The sequence below is a fragment of the Procambarus clarkii genome, chromosome 81, assembly GCF_040958095.1.
Source record: "Procambarus clarkii isolate CNS0578487 chromosome 81, FALCON_Pclarkii_2.0, whole genome shotgun sequence".
Lineage (NCBI taxonomy): Eukaryota > Metazoa > Arthropoda > Malacostraca > Decapoda > Cambaridae > Procambarus > Procambarus clarkii.
The window spans coordinates 3,357,289-3,374,157 of NC_091230.1; the positions used below are offsets into that span (position 1 = coordinate 3,357,289).

A 16,869-nucleotide genomic window follows, 5' to 3' on the forward strand; every position below is an offset into this window, starting at 1 on the left:
GGCTGCTTCCGTTCTGCCTCGCGGTCTCACCTCCGGTTGGTGGTCGGGTGGCTTCGTGGTAGGTGTCCCACCTGCGTATTTCTTCTTGGCGGCAGTATGGGGTATTTTGGCGGTCCTTCCTTTTCCTCCTGTCCCTTCTTAGGTGGCTGCAGTTGTTAGCGTCGGCTTGGTTTTCTGGTGGGGGTTGGAGACCGTCGTCTTGCCACATACTGTCGCCTCTTTTTGTGCGGGGCTGGCAGAGCCGCTTCGGCTTGCTTTCGGTCTTGGTGTTGCTTCTGCACTGTTAGTAAGCTGTCTCGTGCGTTGTTTCACCTCCGGCCTGTTCGTGCGCCGCTTGCACTGTCCTGGTCTCTGGTCAGCGTGCTCTGTCTTCTCCTCTGTTGGTAGTGCCCCTTCGGTTCCGGTTTGTTTTTTCGTCGGCTCTTTTTTTCCTTTTGGCATTTGCTTCTGGGGGTCGGGTCACTGAGTTTCTTGCTCCTTTGGTTTTAGCGTTTTGGTTGTTTGGTGGCAACAGTCTCCATCTTTTCTGGAACGGGGTGGGGCTGCTGCGTTCTGGTGGGATCCTTGGTTTGTTAGTGTTTGGTTGGTTGGGCCGGAGGTGTGTCGTGTTTTGTGTTCGGTGGGGGCCCTCACTGTTATTTGCGTGCCACGGCATCTGTGTCCGGGGTGCTTTTTTTGTGTTGATCCGGTTCTGTTCTTCCCGGTTCGCGGGTGACGGTGTCCCAGGTTGTCAGCCGTGTTCTTGCGGCTAAGCTGCCTGTGTTCTTCCCCCATGCCCATGGTGTTCGTGGCTTCGCTGCTCTCGCTGCCGTCTGGGTGACGTGGCCTTGCGGTCATTCGGGCATAGATCTTTGGTGTTCGTACGGGGGCCTTGCTGCTCGTTGTTCTTGTGTTGTTCCCGGGCCCTTTCGGGGCTGTGGTGCCTTGGGTTGGCGTTTGCTGCTGGTTGTCTCGCTTCCGTGGGGGGTGCGTGGTGTCCGCCTCCCGGTTCCGTCCCTTTGACCTTCCTCTGTGGGTAGTTAGCTCCGGGGAGCCATCATTACATTCCTTGGGATTGTAGGGAGTTTCTACCTCTCTGTTCGTTTTTTTGTTTTAGTTTTTTACCACGTGGGGTTTGTTTTGTTATGCCAACCTTTCTGGGTGCCTAACCCAGTCAATGGCAGATAAGGAAAACCCCCAGTTACAAGGGGTTTTTCCAGGGCTATTGCTCCCTGTAACCTCTCTGAAGGGGCCAGGTACTGGCGCTGGTCCCTGGTAGGTCTGAACTCCATAGCTAATGTCATGGTCTAATGTAACATACATTAGCCCGATAAGCTCCAGGGAGCATCCGGAACTCACCCAGAAAATGGCATTTTATTACATTCAACGCTGGTTTTTTGCACTCCATCACATAGTGACGAAGGTGTGCGAATAATTTTGTTGACACAGTTTACATTTGGTCAGAGCTACATCAGCAGGTAATGAACATTCCCAGAGATACTTAGAGCCAAGTCTAGGCAAAGCAGTAATAACATCTAGGAGTCTGCTGATTTTTCTGTCAGGAGCCCCATCGGCTCCCTAAAGCTATCCAGACTGATATGTGCTATATTAGTTTGGAATCATCAGTTACGGGAGTTCTTGTGCCTACCGGGGACCATGAGTCAGAACCTGGCCCCCATCAGAGAGGCACAGGGAGCAATGGCCATATGAGCACTCAACATTTAGTGTATGTCATGTCTGCCATCGACCAGGAAAAGCACCCAGAAAGATAGACGAAACAAAACATACCCTTTACTGGTGAAAATTGCAACCTCCATGTGAACAGAGCCAAAGACCTTCCCCCCCCCCCCAAAGAAAAACAAACAAGCAAATCGTCATTCAACTAGTGCACCTGCTCATTAGTGCCCCTCTCCCCGAAAGGGGGAGTCCTCATGGGCGAGCAAGCGGCTCGCCCCTTCAGTTCTTGACTGATGGGTCTAAAGATCAGACATTACCTCTGATCTCGTATTCCTGTCTGGATCTTTGCCCTTTGTGACTATGCTAGCTGTGTGGGGTGGTGTGGTAGCCAGGTGTTCCTCTGTACACAGGGCTGCATGCGGCTAGGACTCGCTTCCCTAGGTGCCCTGTAAGTACTACCCTTGCGTGTCGGGGTTCTCTTCCCTGGGGTGTCTGGGACTCAATCCCATCGAGGTCTCCCTTGCTTGGCGTTGGCTTCGCCCTTGGGGTTGGGCAGGGGGTCTTTGGTTTCCATTCTGTCCTGGGTAGGGAGTGATTGTTGCTGGTTAGGGCGCACTGCGTTCGGTGGAGTCTGCACACAGGTGGCGGCCGTAGTGTCTCTCTGGCTGCCAGTTTGTTTGTTTGGGATTTTGGGAGTTTTTGCTTTTACTTCTAGCCCTTTTTTCTGGAGAAGGGCTGCCTAGCTTATCATTAGCTCTGCCTAGGTTGTGTTTAGTAGTCTTCCTGTGGTGCCCTCGAGGTTCCACGACTACTACTACTGTTGGTCAGTTTGCCTGGTATTAGACAGTGTTCAACCAGCTTAGCTGGCACAGTGCCTGGGTTACCTGTAGGGATTACCCCCCTTCTCCCCTGCGAGCCCTAGAAAACCCCCTTAGGGCTCGGTGTGACAATTAGCATGTCTTCCAAGTCCTCTCTTGCCTTGTTGAAGGGTTGAAGGGTGTTTGTTGCCCCTGTCTCAGTGACGATCATCCGTGCTGTCTCTGTCATGCTGCCTGCTGGCTCCTTACCTTGAGGTTACCTTGAGGTTACCTTGAGGTGCTTCCGGGGCTTAGCGTCCCCGCGGCCCGGTCGTCGACCAGGCCTCCTGGTTGCCGGACTGATCAACCAGGCTGTTAGACGCGGCTGCTCGCAGCCTGACGTATGAGTCACAGCCTGGTTGATCAGGTATCCTTTGGAGGTGGTTATCCAGTTCTCGGTGACACCTCCGACCTGGAATCTTGCAGGATTTGTTTTCTGCTTGTACTCCAGTTTACCCATTCTTTCTGAAGCTCTCAGGGGTCAGGCAGCAGCTGCAGTGCATGCTAGGTTTTCTTTTCTGGGGGGAGCCCTGGGGCTCCCCAAAGCTATCCAGGCTGATATTGCTAATATTACACTTTGGCATCAGTCAGTGTGAATGGAGTTCTTAGGCCTACTGGGGACCACGAGCCAGAACCTTGCCCCCTCAGAGAGGCATGAGGAGCAATAGCTTATACCTGGTTGATACCTGGTTGATGGGGTTCTGGGAGTTCTTCTACTCCCCCAAGCCCGGCCTGAGGCCAGGCTTGACTTGTGAGAGTTTGGTCCACTAGGCTGTTGCTTGGAGCGGCCCGCAGGCCCACATACTCACCACAGCCCGGTTAGTCCGGCACTCCTTGGAGGAATAAATCTAGTTTCCTCTTGAAGATGTCCACGGTTGTTCCGGCAATACAGTATCCACTCGCTTTAACGGCCTATATGGGGCTGTACCCTGGTCGTTATTTCCGGAGCTCCGGTATTTCCGAAGTTAAGTGTTGGTAGTTTTTCAAGTAACATTCAGGTAAGATATATTTTATACAGACAGTTACTGGGTCCACCACTCTAGTGCCTTCTACCCTGTGACGTCACAGATTCACGGCACATTGTTTTGATTTGTCATGAGGCTGGAGTATTCATTCCGTGACTTTGTTGGACATATCGGCACAATCAAGGAACATCCGTGCACCATGTTGGCTCCAAATGCACTCGTTGTGTCAGTAATGGCTGACTGGTGGGTGGATGGGCAGGCAGGCAGGGATGGAGAAGCTGAAATGTAGGCAGGCAGGGAGAAGCTGGGAGGTAGGCAGGGAGGGAGAGGCAAGGAGGAAGGCAGGCAGATACTGGGTGGTAGGCAGGGAGGGAGAGGCAAGGAGGGAGGGAGGCAGGCAGGCAGAGCTTGGGAGGGAAGCAAGCAGGCAGAGCTTGGGAGGGAGGCAGGCAGGCAGAGCTTGGGAGGGAGGCAGGCAGGCAGAGCTTGGGAGGGAGGCAGGCAGGCAGAGCTTGGGAGGGAGGCAGGCAGGCAGAGCTTGGGAGGAGGCAGGCAGGCAGAGCTTGGGAGGGAGGCAGGCAGGCAGAGCTTGGGAGGGAGGCAGGCAGGCAGAGCTTGGGAGGAGGCAGGCAGGTAAGAGGCAGGCAGGCAGAGCTTGGGAGGGAGGCAGGCAGGCAGGCAGAGGTTGGGTGGTAGGTAGGGAGGGAGAGGATGGAGATGGATTGTAGGATGGAGATGGATGGAGGGAGGGAGAGAGGGATGGCGCTATGGTTGTTGAGGTGAAGCAGAGAGAGCGTGTGTATGGGAAGTTTGGGGGGGAGGGGGGTGTCGTTGGTAGGGGAAGGGACCAGCTCGCAACCAGATGTTTAGATGGAGGGAGGAAGGGAAGGAGGGAGAGATGGAGGAAGGGGAGGAGGGGAGGGATGAAGGGAAGGAGGGAGGGAGGGATGGAGGAAGGGATGGAGGGGAGTGATGGAGGGAAGGAGGGAGGGAGGTATGGAGGAAGGGATGGAGGGGAGGGATGGTGGGAAGGAGGGAGGGAGCTGGGAAGAAGGGAGGGAGGGAGGAAGGGATGGAGGGATGGAGCAGTGGATATTGAGGTGAAGCAGAGAGAGAGCGTGTGTATGGGAAGTATGGGGGGGGGGGCGGGGGGCATGTGTCAGTGGTGGAGAAGGGAAGAGATAAGCCTAACACTTGACTCAGTTAACCAGATGTTTGGATGGAAGGAGGGAGGGAGGAAGGGAGGGAGGGAGGAAGGAAGGGAGGGAGGGAGGGAGGGAGGGAGGGAGGGAGGAAGGAAGGGAAGGAGGGAGGAAGGGATGGAGGGGAGGGAGAGATGGAGGTAAGGAGGGAGGGAGGGATGGTTGAATGGAGGGAGGGAGCTGGGAAGGAGGGAGGGGTGGAAGGAAGGAGGGAGGGAGGGAGGGAGAGAAGGAAGGAGGGAGGGAGGGAGAGAAGGAAGGAGGGAAGAAGGGATGGAGGGGAGGGAAGGAGGGAGGAAGGGATGGAGGGGAGGGAAGGAGGGAGGGAAGGAGGGAGAGATGGAGGGAGAGATGGAGGGAGGGAAGGAGGGAGAGATGGAGGGAGGGAAGGAGGGAGAGATGGAGGGAGAGATGGAGGGAGGGAGGAAGGGATGGAAGGAAGGGATGGAAGGAAGGGATAGAAGGAAGGGATGGAAGGAAGGAAGGAGGGAGGGAGGGAGGGAGAAAGGGAGGGAGGGAGAAAGGGAGAAAGGGGAGGAGGGAGGGAGGAAGGGAAGGAAGGACAAAGGGATGGAGGGGAGGGATGGTTAGATGGAGGGAGGGAGGGATGATTGGATGGAGGCCGAAAAACCGAAAGGTAAAACGGACCAGCAGAGGCAGACCCCAAGGAGCCTGTGGAAGGTGGCCCCAAGGGCAGTACTTACAGGGCACCTAGGGAAGGCAGCCCTAGGCGCATGCAGCCCGAGTACTGAAGATAACTCCTGGCTCTCGCACCCACAAAACCAACACCACACGCAAAGCACAGTGCTGTAGCGACACTGGAGCCAGAGCACACGACCTTCGCCTATAGCATCAGCCTCAAGAACTGAGGTGTGGGTAGCCGGCGTGGAGGGTCTGGGGCTCCACCTTCCTCTCTCTCAGGGAGGGGGGAGCTGCGCAGACAGCGGCGCGGCGGTGTATGACGTCACACTAGTTTGCTTGTTTTCGGTTGGGGAGTTCTATCCACTAGTTCGGTTTTTGGTAGCAATTTTAACCAGAATAGGGGTTTGTTTTGAGGCGCTTACCTTTCTGGGTGCCTGTTCCGGTCGATGGCAGACATAGAATGCTTCCAACCACACGGGGGCTTCTATAGGCCATTGCTCCCCTTGCCTCTCTGAGGGGGCCCGGTTCTGGCCGTGGTCCCCGATAGGCCTAAGAACTCCATACACATGACTGATGCCAAAGTCTGACATTAGCATATCAGCCTGGGATAGCTCTGGGGAGCCTCCGGGACTCACCCAGAAAATGGCGTTTCATTACATTCAACGCTGGTTTTTTGCAGGGGGGAGTCTTTTTACTTTTCAGATGTAGGTAGCAATTTTCACAAGCTTATGGTCTGTTTTGTTTCATATATCTGTCTGGGTGCTTTCCCAGTCGATGGCAATTACGACATACTTTAAATGTAAAATGCTCGTAGGCCATTGCTCCCTGCACCTCCCTCAGGGGACCAGGTTCTGGCTCGTGGTTCCTGGTAGGCATAAGGACTCCAGTGACTAATGTCACCAAACTAATATAGCACATATCAGTTAGGAGAGTTTCAGGGAACCTCCGGTGCTTGAGAAGAAAATAGCATTTCATTACATTCGATGCTGGTTTTTACACATTAGTGTTGGCTATCGTTTTGGACTCTTCTGCAGTGGCCTGTGTGCGTGTGTTCCAGTTATATTTTCCTTTACATGCATTTTGTTTTTAGCCAAATTTTTGACAGAACCCTGACTGCTGTTCTCTTCAACTGCCTGTGGCTAGAGTTACTTCCCTGGTTGTAGTTGGCATTCCTTTTTTCTGTGGGGGAGCCCCTACGACTCCCCAGAGCTTACTAGGCTGATATGCTAATGGCAGACTTTGGCATCAGTCATCTATATGGAGTTCTTATGAGCCTACCGAGGACCACGAGCCAGAACCTGGCCCCCCCTCTAGAGAGGCAAGGGGCGCAATGTTCTATAGAAACCCCCGTGTAATTGGAAGCATTCTATGTCTGCCATCGACTGGGTTAGGCACCCAGAAAGATAGGCGTCCCAAAACAAACCCCTATTCTGGTGAAAATTGTAACCAAAAGCCGAACGAGTGGATAGAACTCCCCAAACAAAAACGAGCAAACTAGTATGACGTCATCCGTCATCGCGCCACTGTCTGTGCAGCCCCCCCCCCCTTCCCGGGAGGGGGAAGGGGCAGCCCCAGACCCATCACGCAGGCGATCCACACCCCAGTTCTTGAGGCTGATGCTATCGGCTTGGTTGTGTGCTCTGGCTCCAGTATTTTTGTGGCGTCTTGCCTTGTGTGTGGCTGCTGTAGTCTAGGGGTGCGAGAGCCAGGAGTTATTCCTCAGTACTCGGGCTGCATCTGCCTAGGGTTCCCTTCCCCAGGTGCCTTGTAAGTACTGCTCTTGGAGCTTGGGGTTACGTTCCACAATTTCCTTGGGGTCTGCCTCTGTGTGTCCGTTTTACTGCTCGGTTTCTCGGCTGCTCTTTGGGTACTTGGGAGTTTTATCTCCCCTAGTTGACCTTAGGGTAAGAGTTAGTTTTCGCACTGGTAGGGGCGCAGGGTACTGTGCAGCTAGTTGTCACCTATCACAGCGGCCGGATCTGTTCCTTGGGGTACGTTGTCCTCTTGCGGGGTTTTTTGTTTTTGCTTTTGCCTTGGTGGGGGGTTCTGTCCCTATTTGCCACTGGTGTTTGGCCTCACCTTGATACTTAGTGGTGCCCTCTGCTTGGTCCCCTGTGAGTGTACACGTCCCTGGGGTTCAGCTTTAGACAGTTTGTTTGGTAGTTTTGGGTGCTGGTTAGCAGTACCCTGCCTGGGTTTACCTGAGGCACGAGTCCTCTTCAAGTAATCTCCCAGGACCCTGGGAATCCCCTAGGGGACACGTGGGTCCGAGGGATGTGACCCCGGGGTCCCCCTCTCACTTTGTGCGAGTTTGAGTGTTGTTCGGTCCCCTTGTCTCAGGGCGACACCTCACTGTTTTTGCCTCCGTCACACAGCCTGTTGGGTCGGCGACACTTTCAATCCTGAGTCCTGTAATTACCTAAGTGTAGTTACAGGATGAGAGCTACGCTTGTGGTGTCCCGTCTTCCCAGCACTCTTTGTCATATAATGCTTTGAAAATACTGACGGTCTTGGCCTCCACCACCTTCTCCCCTAACTTGTTCCAACCGTCTACCACTCTGTTTGCGAAAGTGAATTTTCTTATATTTCTTCGGCATCTGTGTTTAGATAGTTTATATCTATGACCTCTTGTTCTTAAAGTTCCAGGTCTCAGGAAATCTTCCCTATCGATTTTATCAATTCCTGTTACTATTTTGTATGTAGTGATCATATCACCTCTTTTTCTTGTGTCTTCTAGTTTTGGCATATTTAATGCCTCTAACTTCTCCTCGTAGCTCTTGCCCTTCAGTTCTGGGAGCCACTTATTAGCATGTCTTTGCACCTTTTCCAGTTTGTTGATGTGCTTCTTAAGATATGGGCACCACACAACCGCTGCATATTCTAGCTTTGGCCTAACAAAAGTCGTGAACAATTTCTTTAGTATATCGCCATGCATGTATTTAAAAGCAATTCTGAAGTTAGAAAGTGGGGCATAGGCTCCTCGCACAATATTCTCTATGTGGTCCTCAGGTGATAGTTTTCTATCTAGAACCACCCCTAGATCTATTTCTTTATCAGAATTCTTTAAAGATTTCTCACTTAATATATAGGTTGTGTGGGGTCTATGTTCTCCTATTCCACATTCCATAACATGGCATTTATTAACATTAAATTCCATTTGCCAAGTGGCGCTCCATGTACTTATTTTGTCCAGGTCTTCTTGAAGGGCATGACAATCATTTAAGTTTCGTATCCTTCCTATTATCTTAGCATCATCAGCAAACATGTTCATATAATTCTGTATACCAACTGGTAGAGCATTTATGTAGACAATAAACATCACTGGTGCAAGAACTGAACCCTGTGGTACTCCACTTGTGACATTTCTCCAGTCCGATACATTGCCTCTGATCACAGCCCTCATTTTTCTATCAGTCAGAAAAATTTTCATCTATGTTAGAAGCGTACCTGTTACTCCTCCAATATATTCCAGTTTCCAGAACAACCTCTTATGTCGAACTCTGTCGAAAGCCTTTTCTGGGGGGAGCCCCTACGGCTCCCCGGAGCTATCCATGGCTGATATGGATTCCCTAACTATTTTGCATCAGTCGATGTGGGTGGAGTTCTAGGCCTACCGGGGACCACGAGCCAGAACCTGGCCCCCTCAGAGAGGCACGGGGAGCAATGGCCCATAGAAATGCACATGTGATTTGGAGCATTCTATATCTGCCATCGACTGGGACAGGCACCCAGAAAGGTAAGTGCCACAAAACAAACCCCTATTCTGGTTAACAACAAAAATCGACAAACGAGTGGACAGAACTCCCCCAGGAAAACGAACTAACAAGCATGACGTCACACGAGCCGCGCGGCATGTCTGCGCAGCTCCCCCCTCCCCGGGAGGGGGAAGGGGGAGCCCTAGACCCCCGCGCCGGCGATCCCCGCCCCAGTTCCTCGGCTGATGGGATCATGCACGGTCGTGTGCCTCCAGCTCCAGTCTTGTGTCAGTGCTGTGACTTGTTTGCAGTGCTGCTCTTACGGTGGCCGTGTGAGCTGGGAGTAGTATCCTCAGGTACTCGGGCTGCATGTGCTTAGGGTCACCTTCCCTGAGTGCCCTGTAAGTACCGCCCTTGGGGCTTGGGGTTGCCTTCCACAAGTCACCTTGGGTCTACCTCTGTTGGCTTTTCGCTGCTTGGTGTTTGGCCACCCCGAGGGTTTGGGGGTTTCACTCCCTTGTTTACCTTGGGATAAGTGGTAGTTATCGCACTGGTGGGGTGCAGGGTACTGCGTAGCTAGTTTTCACCTATGGCAGCAGCCGGCTCTGTTCCCTCTGGGCATGTTGTCCACTTGTGTGGTTTTTCTTTTATATTTGTTTTTGCCTGGTAGGGGGTCTGCCTTGTTCCCCTCCCCTTATATTAGGTTCGTTTGTGTGGTGGCACCCCCTGCTTTGCCCTTGCGAGTGGACACGTCCCGTGGGTTCAGCTTTAGCAGTTTGCTTGGTAGTTGGGGCGCCGGTTAGCAGTGCCCTGCCTTGGATAACCCTTAGCAGAGCCAGTCTAGGGGCCCTGGGAAACCCCCCGGGGGCTCTCGGGTCCGGAAGTGGAGACCCTTGCATCCCCTCTCACTTTGTGCGAGTTGAGGGTTGCTCTGTCCCTTTGTCTCAGGGTGACACTGTCCCTTTGTCTCAGGGTGACTCTCCTTGTTTTTGCCTCCCGTCGTGCTGCCTGTTGGGTCGGTGACACATTCGACCCTTGAGTCCTGCGAGCTTTGTTGCTTGTTCGTGACTCCATTCACCCAGTCTGCTGATGAATTCCCGTGGGTGCAGGCAGCTCGCGTGTTGCAGGGTAGGATGTTGCAACGCGCTCTGGTTTATCGCTTCCCCGGACGCCCCGATGCTGCCCCGCTTGTGTAGGGACCCAGACTTGGGGGTTTTGGTCGCTTCGGCCTTGGTTCTTCCACGCCCCCCTTGTTTTTCCCCCTCCTGCTTCCGGCCCCTACGCATCTGCAGGCTTCAGGGTCGGGGCGGGGTTAGAGGTTCTGAGACTTGGGCAGTTTCGAGGGTTGCCCCGTCCAGGGTAGCTGCGGAGGCATTCGAGTCTGTTCCTCCGGCCGATGCTCCGGGGTCTGACCAGTGGGCCCCTTCTCTTTCAGCTCTCTCGGCTGCCCCGGCTTTTTCTTGTGGGGCCGGGGCTTGGGAGGTCGACTCGATCCCGGGGCCTGGTGCAGAGGCTCCTGGGGTTGGGGAGGAGCGGCCTTGGGGGCCATGGGCTCCATTGCGCCCCGCCTGGATTTCAGTCCTTCTGAGCGGGGCTTACTGTTGCGAGGAGTGGGGTTTTCTTTCCCCCCTCTGCGTATGATTTGGGCTTGGGTTATGCTCCTCCCCGGGTTCGATTCCGTGTCCCTGTGGTTTCTTCGGTTCCGTCTTCAGGAGGTTTTCGGCTAACCGCATCCCTTCGCCTGCAGTGCGGTTGGCCTTTGCAGCTTACCTCCTGCGTGTCCCGGAGTTTGCCTCCATACTGGTTCCCTCTGTTCTGGACAGGTTGGGCTCTTTGTAGCCGGTTGGGCTTCTTCTCGCCTTGTTGGGCTACTTCTCGCTTTATTGGGCTACTTCTTGCCTGGTTGGGCTCCTTCTCGCCTGGTTGGGCTCTTTCTCGCCTTGTTGGGCTACTTCTCGCCTTATTGGGCTACTTCGCGCTTGGTTGGGCTACTTCGCGCCTGGTTGGGCTACTTCGCGCCTGGTTGGGCTACTTCGCGCCTGGTTGGGCTACTTCTCGCCTTGTTGGGCTACTTCCTTTCGCGTCCTGCGCATGTGCCGTGGGAGTTTGTTTTGGTTCCGGGCGGTGTGCACACGTGTCCTGCTTCCATTTCTCTCAGGGGGCTTCGCCTCTCGCTCTTTTCTTAATCCAATCCGTGCCCTGTTGCTTTGGGGGTGTTCTGGAGTGCCGCTGTGGGGAAATCATGAGGTTTTTCCCTGCGTTCTCGGGTGGGGAGCCTCCTTCCCTGCTCCCCTCCTCTCCAGCATGGGCGCACTGGCCGCCTCCGGCGGATACGGATTCGAACGCTTGCGTCATGGCCCTTCAGTGCCTATGTTCTGCAGGTGAGTTGGAGCGGTTTTGGCATCTCCTTCATCCTGACGCTGTTTTTATTTTTGGGAGTAGGAATGGGTGTACATACGTCCTTGAGAACGTGGACCGTATCACCCGAGGTGCCTACTGCAGGGCTATTAGCCCATACTGGGCAGCTCTTGTTCTCTCCACCTGATTCCTTCCTCGGTTCACGGGTGTCTGCAGGTGGCCTCTTGTCCCTTCCGAGGCGGTTCCTGCCTGTACTCCTCCTGCCCCTCTCCTATGCTTGTCTAACCTAGCTTGAGTTCAGGGTCCTGCCTCCACCTTGTTCAGCAGTGCAACGGTGGGGGTGCCTGTTTGGTAGTACGTTTTCCTGTGTTGGAGGTTTTGTGTTCGCCTCCTTGTGCTTGCTGGTTGGGTTCTGGCTCTTTGTTTCCGCCTCTCCCCTGTCGTTTGCCTGTTGGGCGGATTCTGTGCTTCTTGGGCACTCTCATCTCTGCTCTTGGGGCTGTGTATGGGGTCAGCCCATGTTGGGCTGCCTACTGTGTTCCTTTGATTGCCTGTTACACTGCACACGTTTCTTCTACCGTCCCTGTGGCTCAGTTGGGTGCTCGGTTTCCGCCTGTGTCCCCTTGTGTGCGACTCGTGTACGATTTATCTATCTTTTCTGTCGCTTCCTGTGGGAGTGTGGTGACGTTTTGCTGCGGTTTTGGTACTGCAGCTGCGTGTCTGAGTTGGTTGTGGCGTTATGTTCGGCCCTTCCGTGCTCCCTCTGGGGCTCTCCTCCTTGCCGGTCTTGCTGTGCCGGGCCTGGTTTTTCCATATTCCTTGGATTCTCTGTCTTGTCCTCGCCTCATTGTGCTGGCTGGGGATGAGCTTGGGGTTCTTCGTCTCGCCCCTCGCCTATCCTCCGGTTTCGGCTCCAGAGCCTAGTGGGCTCCCTTCCTTCGTGTTTTTCACGGCTGCCCAGGGTTTTTCTTGACGCTGGGGCTTTGAGAGGACAGCTCGGTCCCGGGCCTGCAGGGTGGGTTCCCGGGGCTGCGGTGGGGCTCACGTGAGGGGCCTCGGGCCCTGTTGGTCCCCGCCGGGGTGTTTCTACCCCTCTGGGAGGGACTTGCAGTTTTGTGGTGTGGGGTTTTCCGTTCCCCCCTCCGCACGTGCTTTGTGGGCGTCGGCCCCTCCCTGGGATCGGTTCCTTGTCCATTGTGCCCGTTTTCTGCTGTGTCTAGCGTCATTCGGTTGGGCTTCCCTCCGGGCCTTTCTAGGGCTTGTGGGTCCTCTTCCCGGCAGCTTCTGGGTGTTGGCCTTTTTGTTCTTTTGTGAATATCTCTTCTCTTCACACTGTCTCGGCGCTCCTAGTTTTCCTGGGAGCGATTTTGCTCCTCTTAATGAGTCTTTTCGCTCCTGCCCTTCTGCGGGATGTTGCTGCGGGGCGGCTCCTTATGCGAGTTCCTTCCCTGTCAGCTGCACTTGTGGAGGTGGACTTGCACACTTGTGGCATTTTCGTTTTGGTCCTGCGTTTTCTTTTCCCTCCTGGGGCTGTCATAGGGTTGGCTTGCGGAGGTTGTAGAGGCGCTTGGGACCGTTCCTGGGTCTGGCACCTTGGTTTCTGCTGCTAGCCTTTGGTATCGATATTCCTTCTGCGCCGTTTCGCAGGTTGTGTCTTGCGTTGTTACACCTCCGGCCTGCTTATGCACTGCCTGTGTCGTCCTGGTCTTTGGACAGGGTGCTCTCCTGTTTTTCTTCTCCTTGGTTGTGGCTCCTTGGGGTCAGGTTTGCTTTGCCTCGGTTTTCTTTTTGTGTTGGCATTCGCCTCTGGGGGTCGTGTGCAGAGCTTCTTGCTCTTCTCAAGCGCAGTGTTTTTGGCTCCTATGGTCGTGATCATAGGTTTCTTCGTCTGCGGCCGTTCTCCCTTTTTTCTGGCGATTGCTATACATTGGGTTGTTGTCTCGACTTCATGTTGAGGAGTGATTCACCGACCGCCTCCCGGGTATGTTCCCTTGTTTTCTTAGGTAGTCTTTGGTGAGGTAGCTCCGGGGAGCCGTAGGGGCTCCCCCCAGAAAACCAGCGTTGAATGTAATGAAACGGCATTTTCTGGGTGAGTCCCGGAGGCTCCCCGGCACCCTCCCGCCCTCGGCGGGGTTTTTCGCGGTTTTGATATCCAGCCTCAGAACTGGGGTGGGGATCGCCGGCGCGGGGGTCTGGGGCTCCCCCTTCCCCCTCCCGGGGAGGGGAGAGCTGCGCAGACATGCGGCGCGGCTCGTGTGACGTCATGCTTGTTAGTTCGTTTTCCTTGGGGAGTTCTGTCCACTCGTTTATCGATTTTTGTTGTTAACCAGAATAGGGGTTTGTTTTGTGGCGCTTACCTTTCTGGGTGCCTGTCCCGGTCGATGGCAGATATAGAATGCTCCAAATCACATGTGCATTTCTATGGGCCATTGCTCCCCGTGCCTCTCTGAGGGGGCCAGGTTCTGGCTCGTGGTCCCCGGTAGGCCTAGAACTCCACCCACATCGACTGATGCAAAATAGTTAGGGTATCCATATCAGCCATGGATAGCTCTGGGGAGCCTCCGGGACTCACCCAGAAAATGGCGTTTCATTACATTCAACGCTGGTTTTTTAGGTCCAGATAGATACAGTCAACCCAACCATCTCTTTCCTGTAATATCTCTGTTGCTCGATCATAGAAACTGAGTAAATTCGATACACAGGGTCTCCCAGATCGAAAACCATACTGTCTGTCTGATATTATATCATTTCTCTCCAGGTGTTCTACCCATTTAGTTTTAATTATTTTTTCCAATATTTTGACTATTACACTTGTCAATGATACCGGTCTATAATTAAGAGGGTCTTCCCTGCTTCCACTTTTGTAGATTGGAACTATGTTAGCCTTTTTCCTCACATCAGCTACAACTCCTGTATACAGGGATGCCCGAAAAATCGGTTGAAGAGGAATGCTGAGCTCAGGTGCACATTCTCTCAGAACCCATGGTGAAACTCCATCTGGACCAACTGCTGTGTTCTTATTTAGCTCCTTGAGCATTTTTTCCACTTTGTCTCTAGACACCTCTATGTGCTCTATGTTGTTCTCTGGAATGTTCTCTGTGAGTATTGTTGCTTGCTGGTGACTCAATTTATTCCAATCTATGGATGATCATCTTCGGGTACAGGCTGCACAGGCGTTGCATTCTAGGTTTCGGTTGTTGCAACGTGCTTGGTTCAGTCCACACCTCCTGGTCCTTTCCCTCCTGTTGTTCATTCTGGTCCCCCTTTCCCTGCTTCCGGCCCCGAAACGTCTGAGGGTTTCGGAGTCGGGGCAGGGGTTAGTTGGGCTTGGTTGGTTTGGCCAGGGGTGCATCATGTTTTGTGTCCGGTTGCGGCTCTCCGCTGTTATTTGCACGCCACGACTTCTGTGTTCGTGGATGCGCTTTGGGTTGATCCAGTTTCTCTTCTTCCCTGTTGGAGGGTGCGGGTCTCCCAGGTCGTCCACAGGATTATTAAGGCTAGCCGGCCTGCGGTCTATCCCCGTGCCCATGACGTTCACAAGTTTGCAACTCTTGCTGCCGTCTTTGGCAATATGTCCTGGGCTGACATTCGGGCACAGGGATTTTGGTGGTCGAACAGGGTCCTGGCTGCTCGTTACCTTGTAAACGTTGCTGGGCCCGGTCGGGCCTGTGTCACTTTGGGTCGGCGGATGCAGCCAGTTGTCTCGACTTCGGGTTGAGCATTGAGCAGCAGACGCCTATGGGTAAGTCCCTATTCTTTTCCTCTGTGGGTAGTTAGCTCCAGGGAGCCGTAGGGGCTCCCCCAGAAAACCAGCGATAAATGTAATGAAACTCCATTTTCTGGGTGAGTCCCGGAGGCTCCCCGGCATCCCTCCCTCCCTCCGGTTGGAGTTTTTTGCGCATGTTTTTGACATCCAGCCTCAGAACTGGGGTGTGGATCGCCGACGCGGTAGGTCTGGGCTGCCCCTTCCCCCTCCCGGGGAGGGGTGGGGGGCTGCGCAGGTAGCGGTGCGACGATGGATGACGTCATACTAGTTTGCTCGTTTTTGTTTGTGGAGTTCTATCCACTCGTTCAGCTTTTGGTTGCAATTTTCACCAGAATAGGAGTTTATTTTGGGACACCTACCTTTCTGGGTGCCTAACCCGGTCGATGGCAGACATAGAATGCTTCCAATTACACGGGGGTTTCTATAGGCCATTGCTCCCCTTGCCTCTCTAGAGGGGGGCCAGGTTCTGGCTCGTGGTCCCCGGTAGGCCCATAAGAACTCCATACACATGACTGATGCCAAAGTCTGACATTAGCATATCAGCCTAGTAAGCTCCGGGGAGCCTCCGGGACTCACCCAGAAAATGGCGTTTCATTACATTCAACACTGGTTTTTTTGGTCAGGATTTCATTCCCAGGGAGGCTTCATGTTTGCCCCTTGAGGTTGCCTCCTCTCAAGGGGCCTCACCCATGGTAGTGTATGAGATCATCTTTGAGCAGTGCAGATCTGAGGTGGTCAGCTGCCTAGAGTCCTGAGTTGCTGGGGCTGCCATCTAGTGGCTGGAAGATGGCAGCCACAACCCCTAACTATGGGTTGTGGCTGGCTAACAATTGTGTACATAGTTTGTCAGAGTTTCCAATATTTGTGTATGCAGTTGCTTGTTTGGAGTGCTCTACCTTTGTGGTGGTTATTCCTCTAGATCTAGTTTGATTTAGTATCTCCCAACTCACTTACATTTATTGAGTGGACAAGATTTTGTTTTGGTGTGCTTTGTGGCAATTAATGATTCATAAGGTGTAGTTTCATAAATTAGTTTTGAAGCTAACCAGGTAGCTAAGGGAGCCACCAAAGTGGCCTATCAGAAAGAGACATTTAATTACAGTCAATGCTGGATGCTTTTTTTGGTAACTAATTATAAATTATTAACTCATGAACAGCTGTGAAATTTGGCAGTTTTCCGGCCTTGGTTAGTGTGGAGCATGATGCTGCTGTTGGGAAATCCATGTGTTCCGTTGGTCATGCTGTGAAGCGCAAAATTGACTATTTCTCAAAATGTGTTCACCTTATAGAGTACAGTGTTCTTATGTTTATGTAAGTATTCTATTTTGAATTATTACAAGTTTTTATGTGCCTTATTTAATTAAGCAACAATTTATTTTATCTTTTCTTGGGGGATGCCCTTGTGGCTCCCTGAAGCTATCTTACTGGGATACTAGGTCACATCAGCCAGGAAGATCTGTCTGGCCTCCTGCAGACCAGCGCCAGAACCTGGCCACCCCCCTCTCAGAGGCACAGAGAGCAGATGAAACTCTGCCGTCCCCCTCTCAGAGGCACAGAGAGCAGATGAAACTCTGCCGTCCCCCTCTCAGAGGCACAGAGAGCAGATGAAACTCTGCCGTCCCCCTCTCAGAGGCACAGAGAGCAGATGAAACTCTGCCGTCCCCCTCTCAGAGGCACAGAGAGCAGATGAAACTCTGCCGTCCCCCTCTCAGAGGCACAGAGAGCAGA

General features: G+C 53.4%; 1 protein-coding gene across 6 annotated transcripts in view; it reads left to right on the plus strand.

Moving 5' to 3' along the window:
• Positions 1-16,869, plus strand: part of IKKepsilon (I-kappaB kinase epsilon) — a 395,291-nt gene that overhangs the window by 237,842 nt on the left and 140,580 nt on the right. For all 6 annotated transcript variants that reach the window (XM_069315600.1, XM_045766596.2, XM_069315599.1 and 3 more), the window contains one exon: positions 16,299-16,452. In XM_069315600.1, the coding sequence (XP_069171701.1) occupies positions 16,299-16,452 (154 nt within the window). The remainder of the gene's footprint in view (positions 1-16,298; positions 16,453-16,869) is intronic.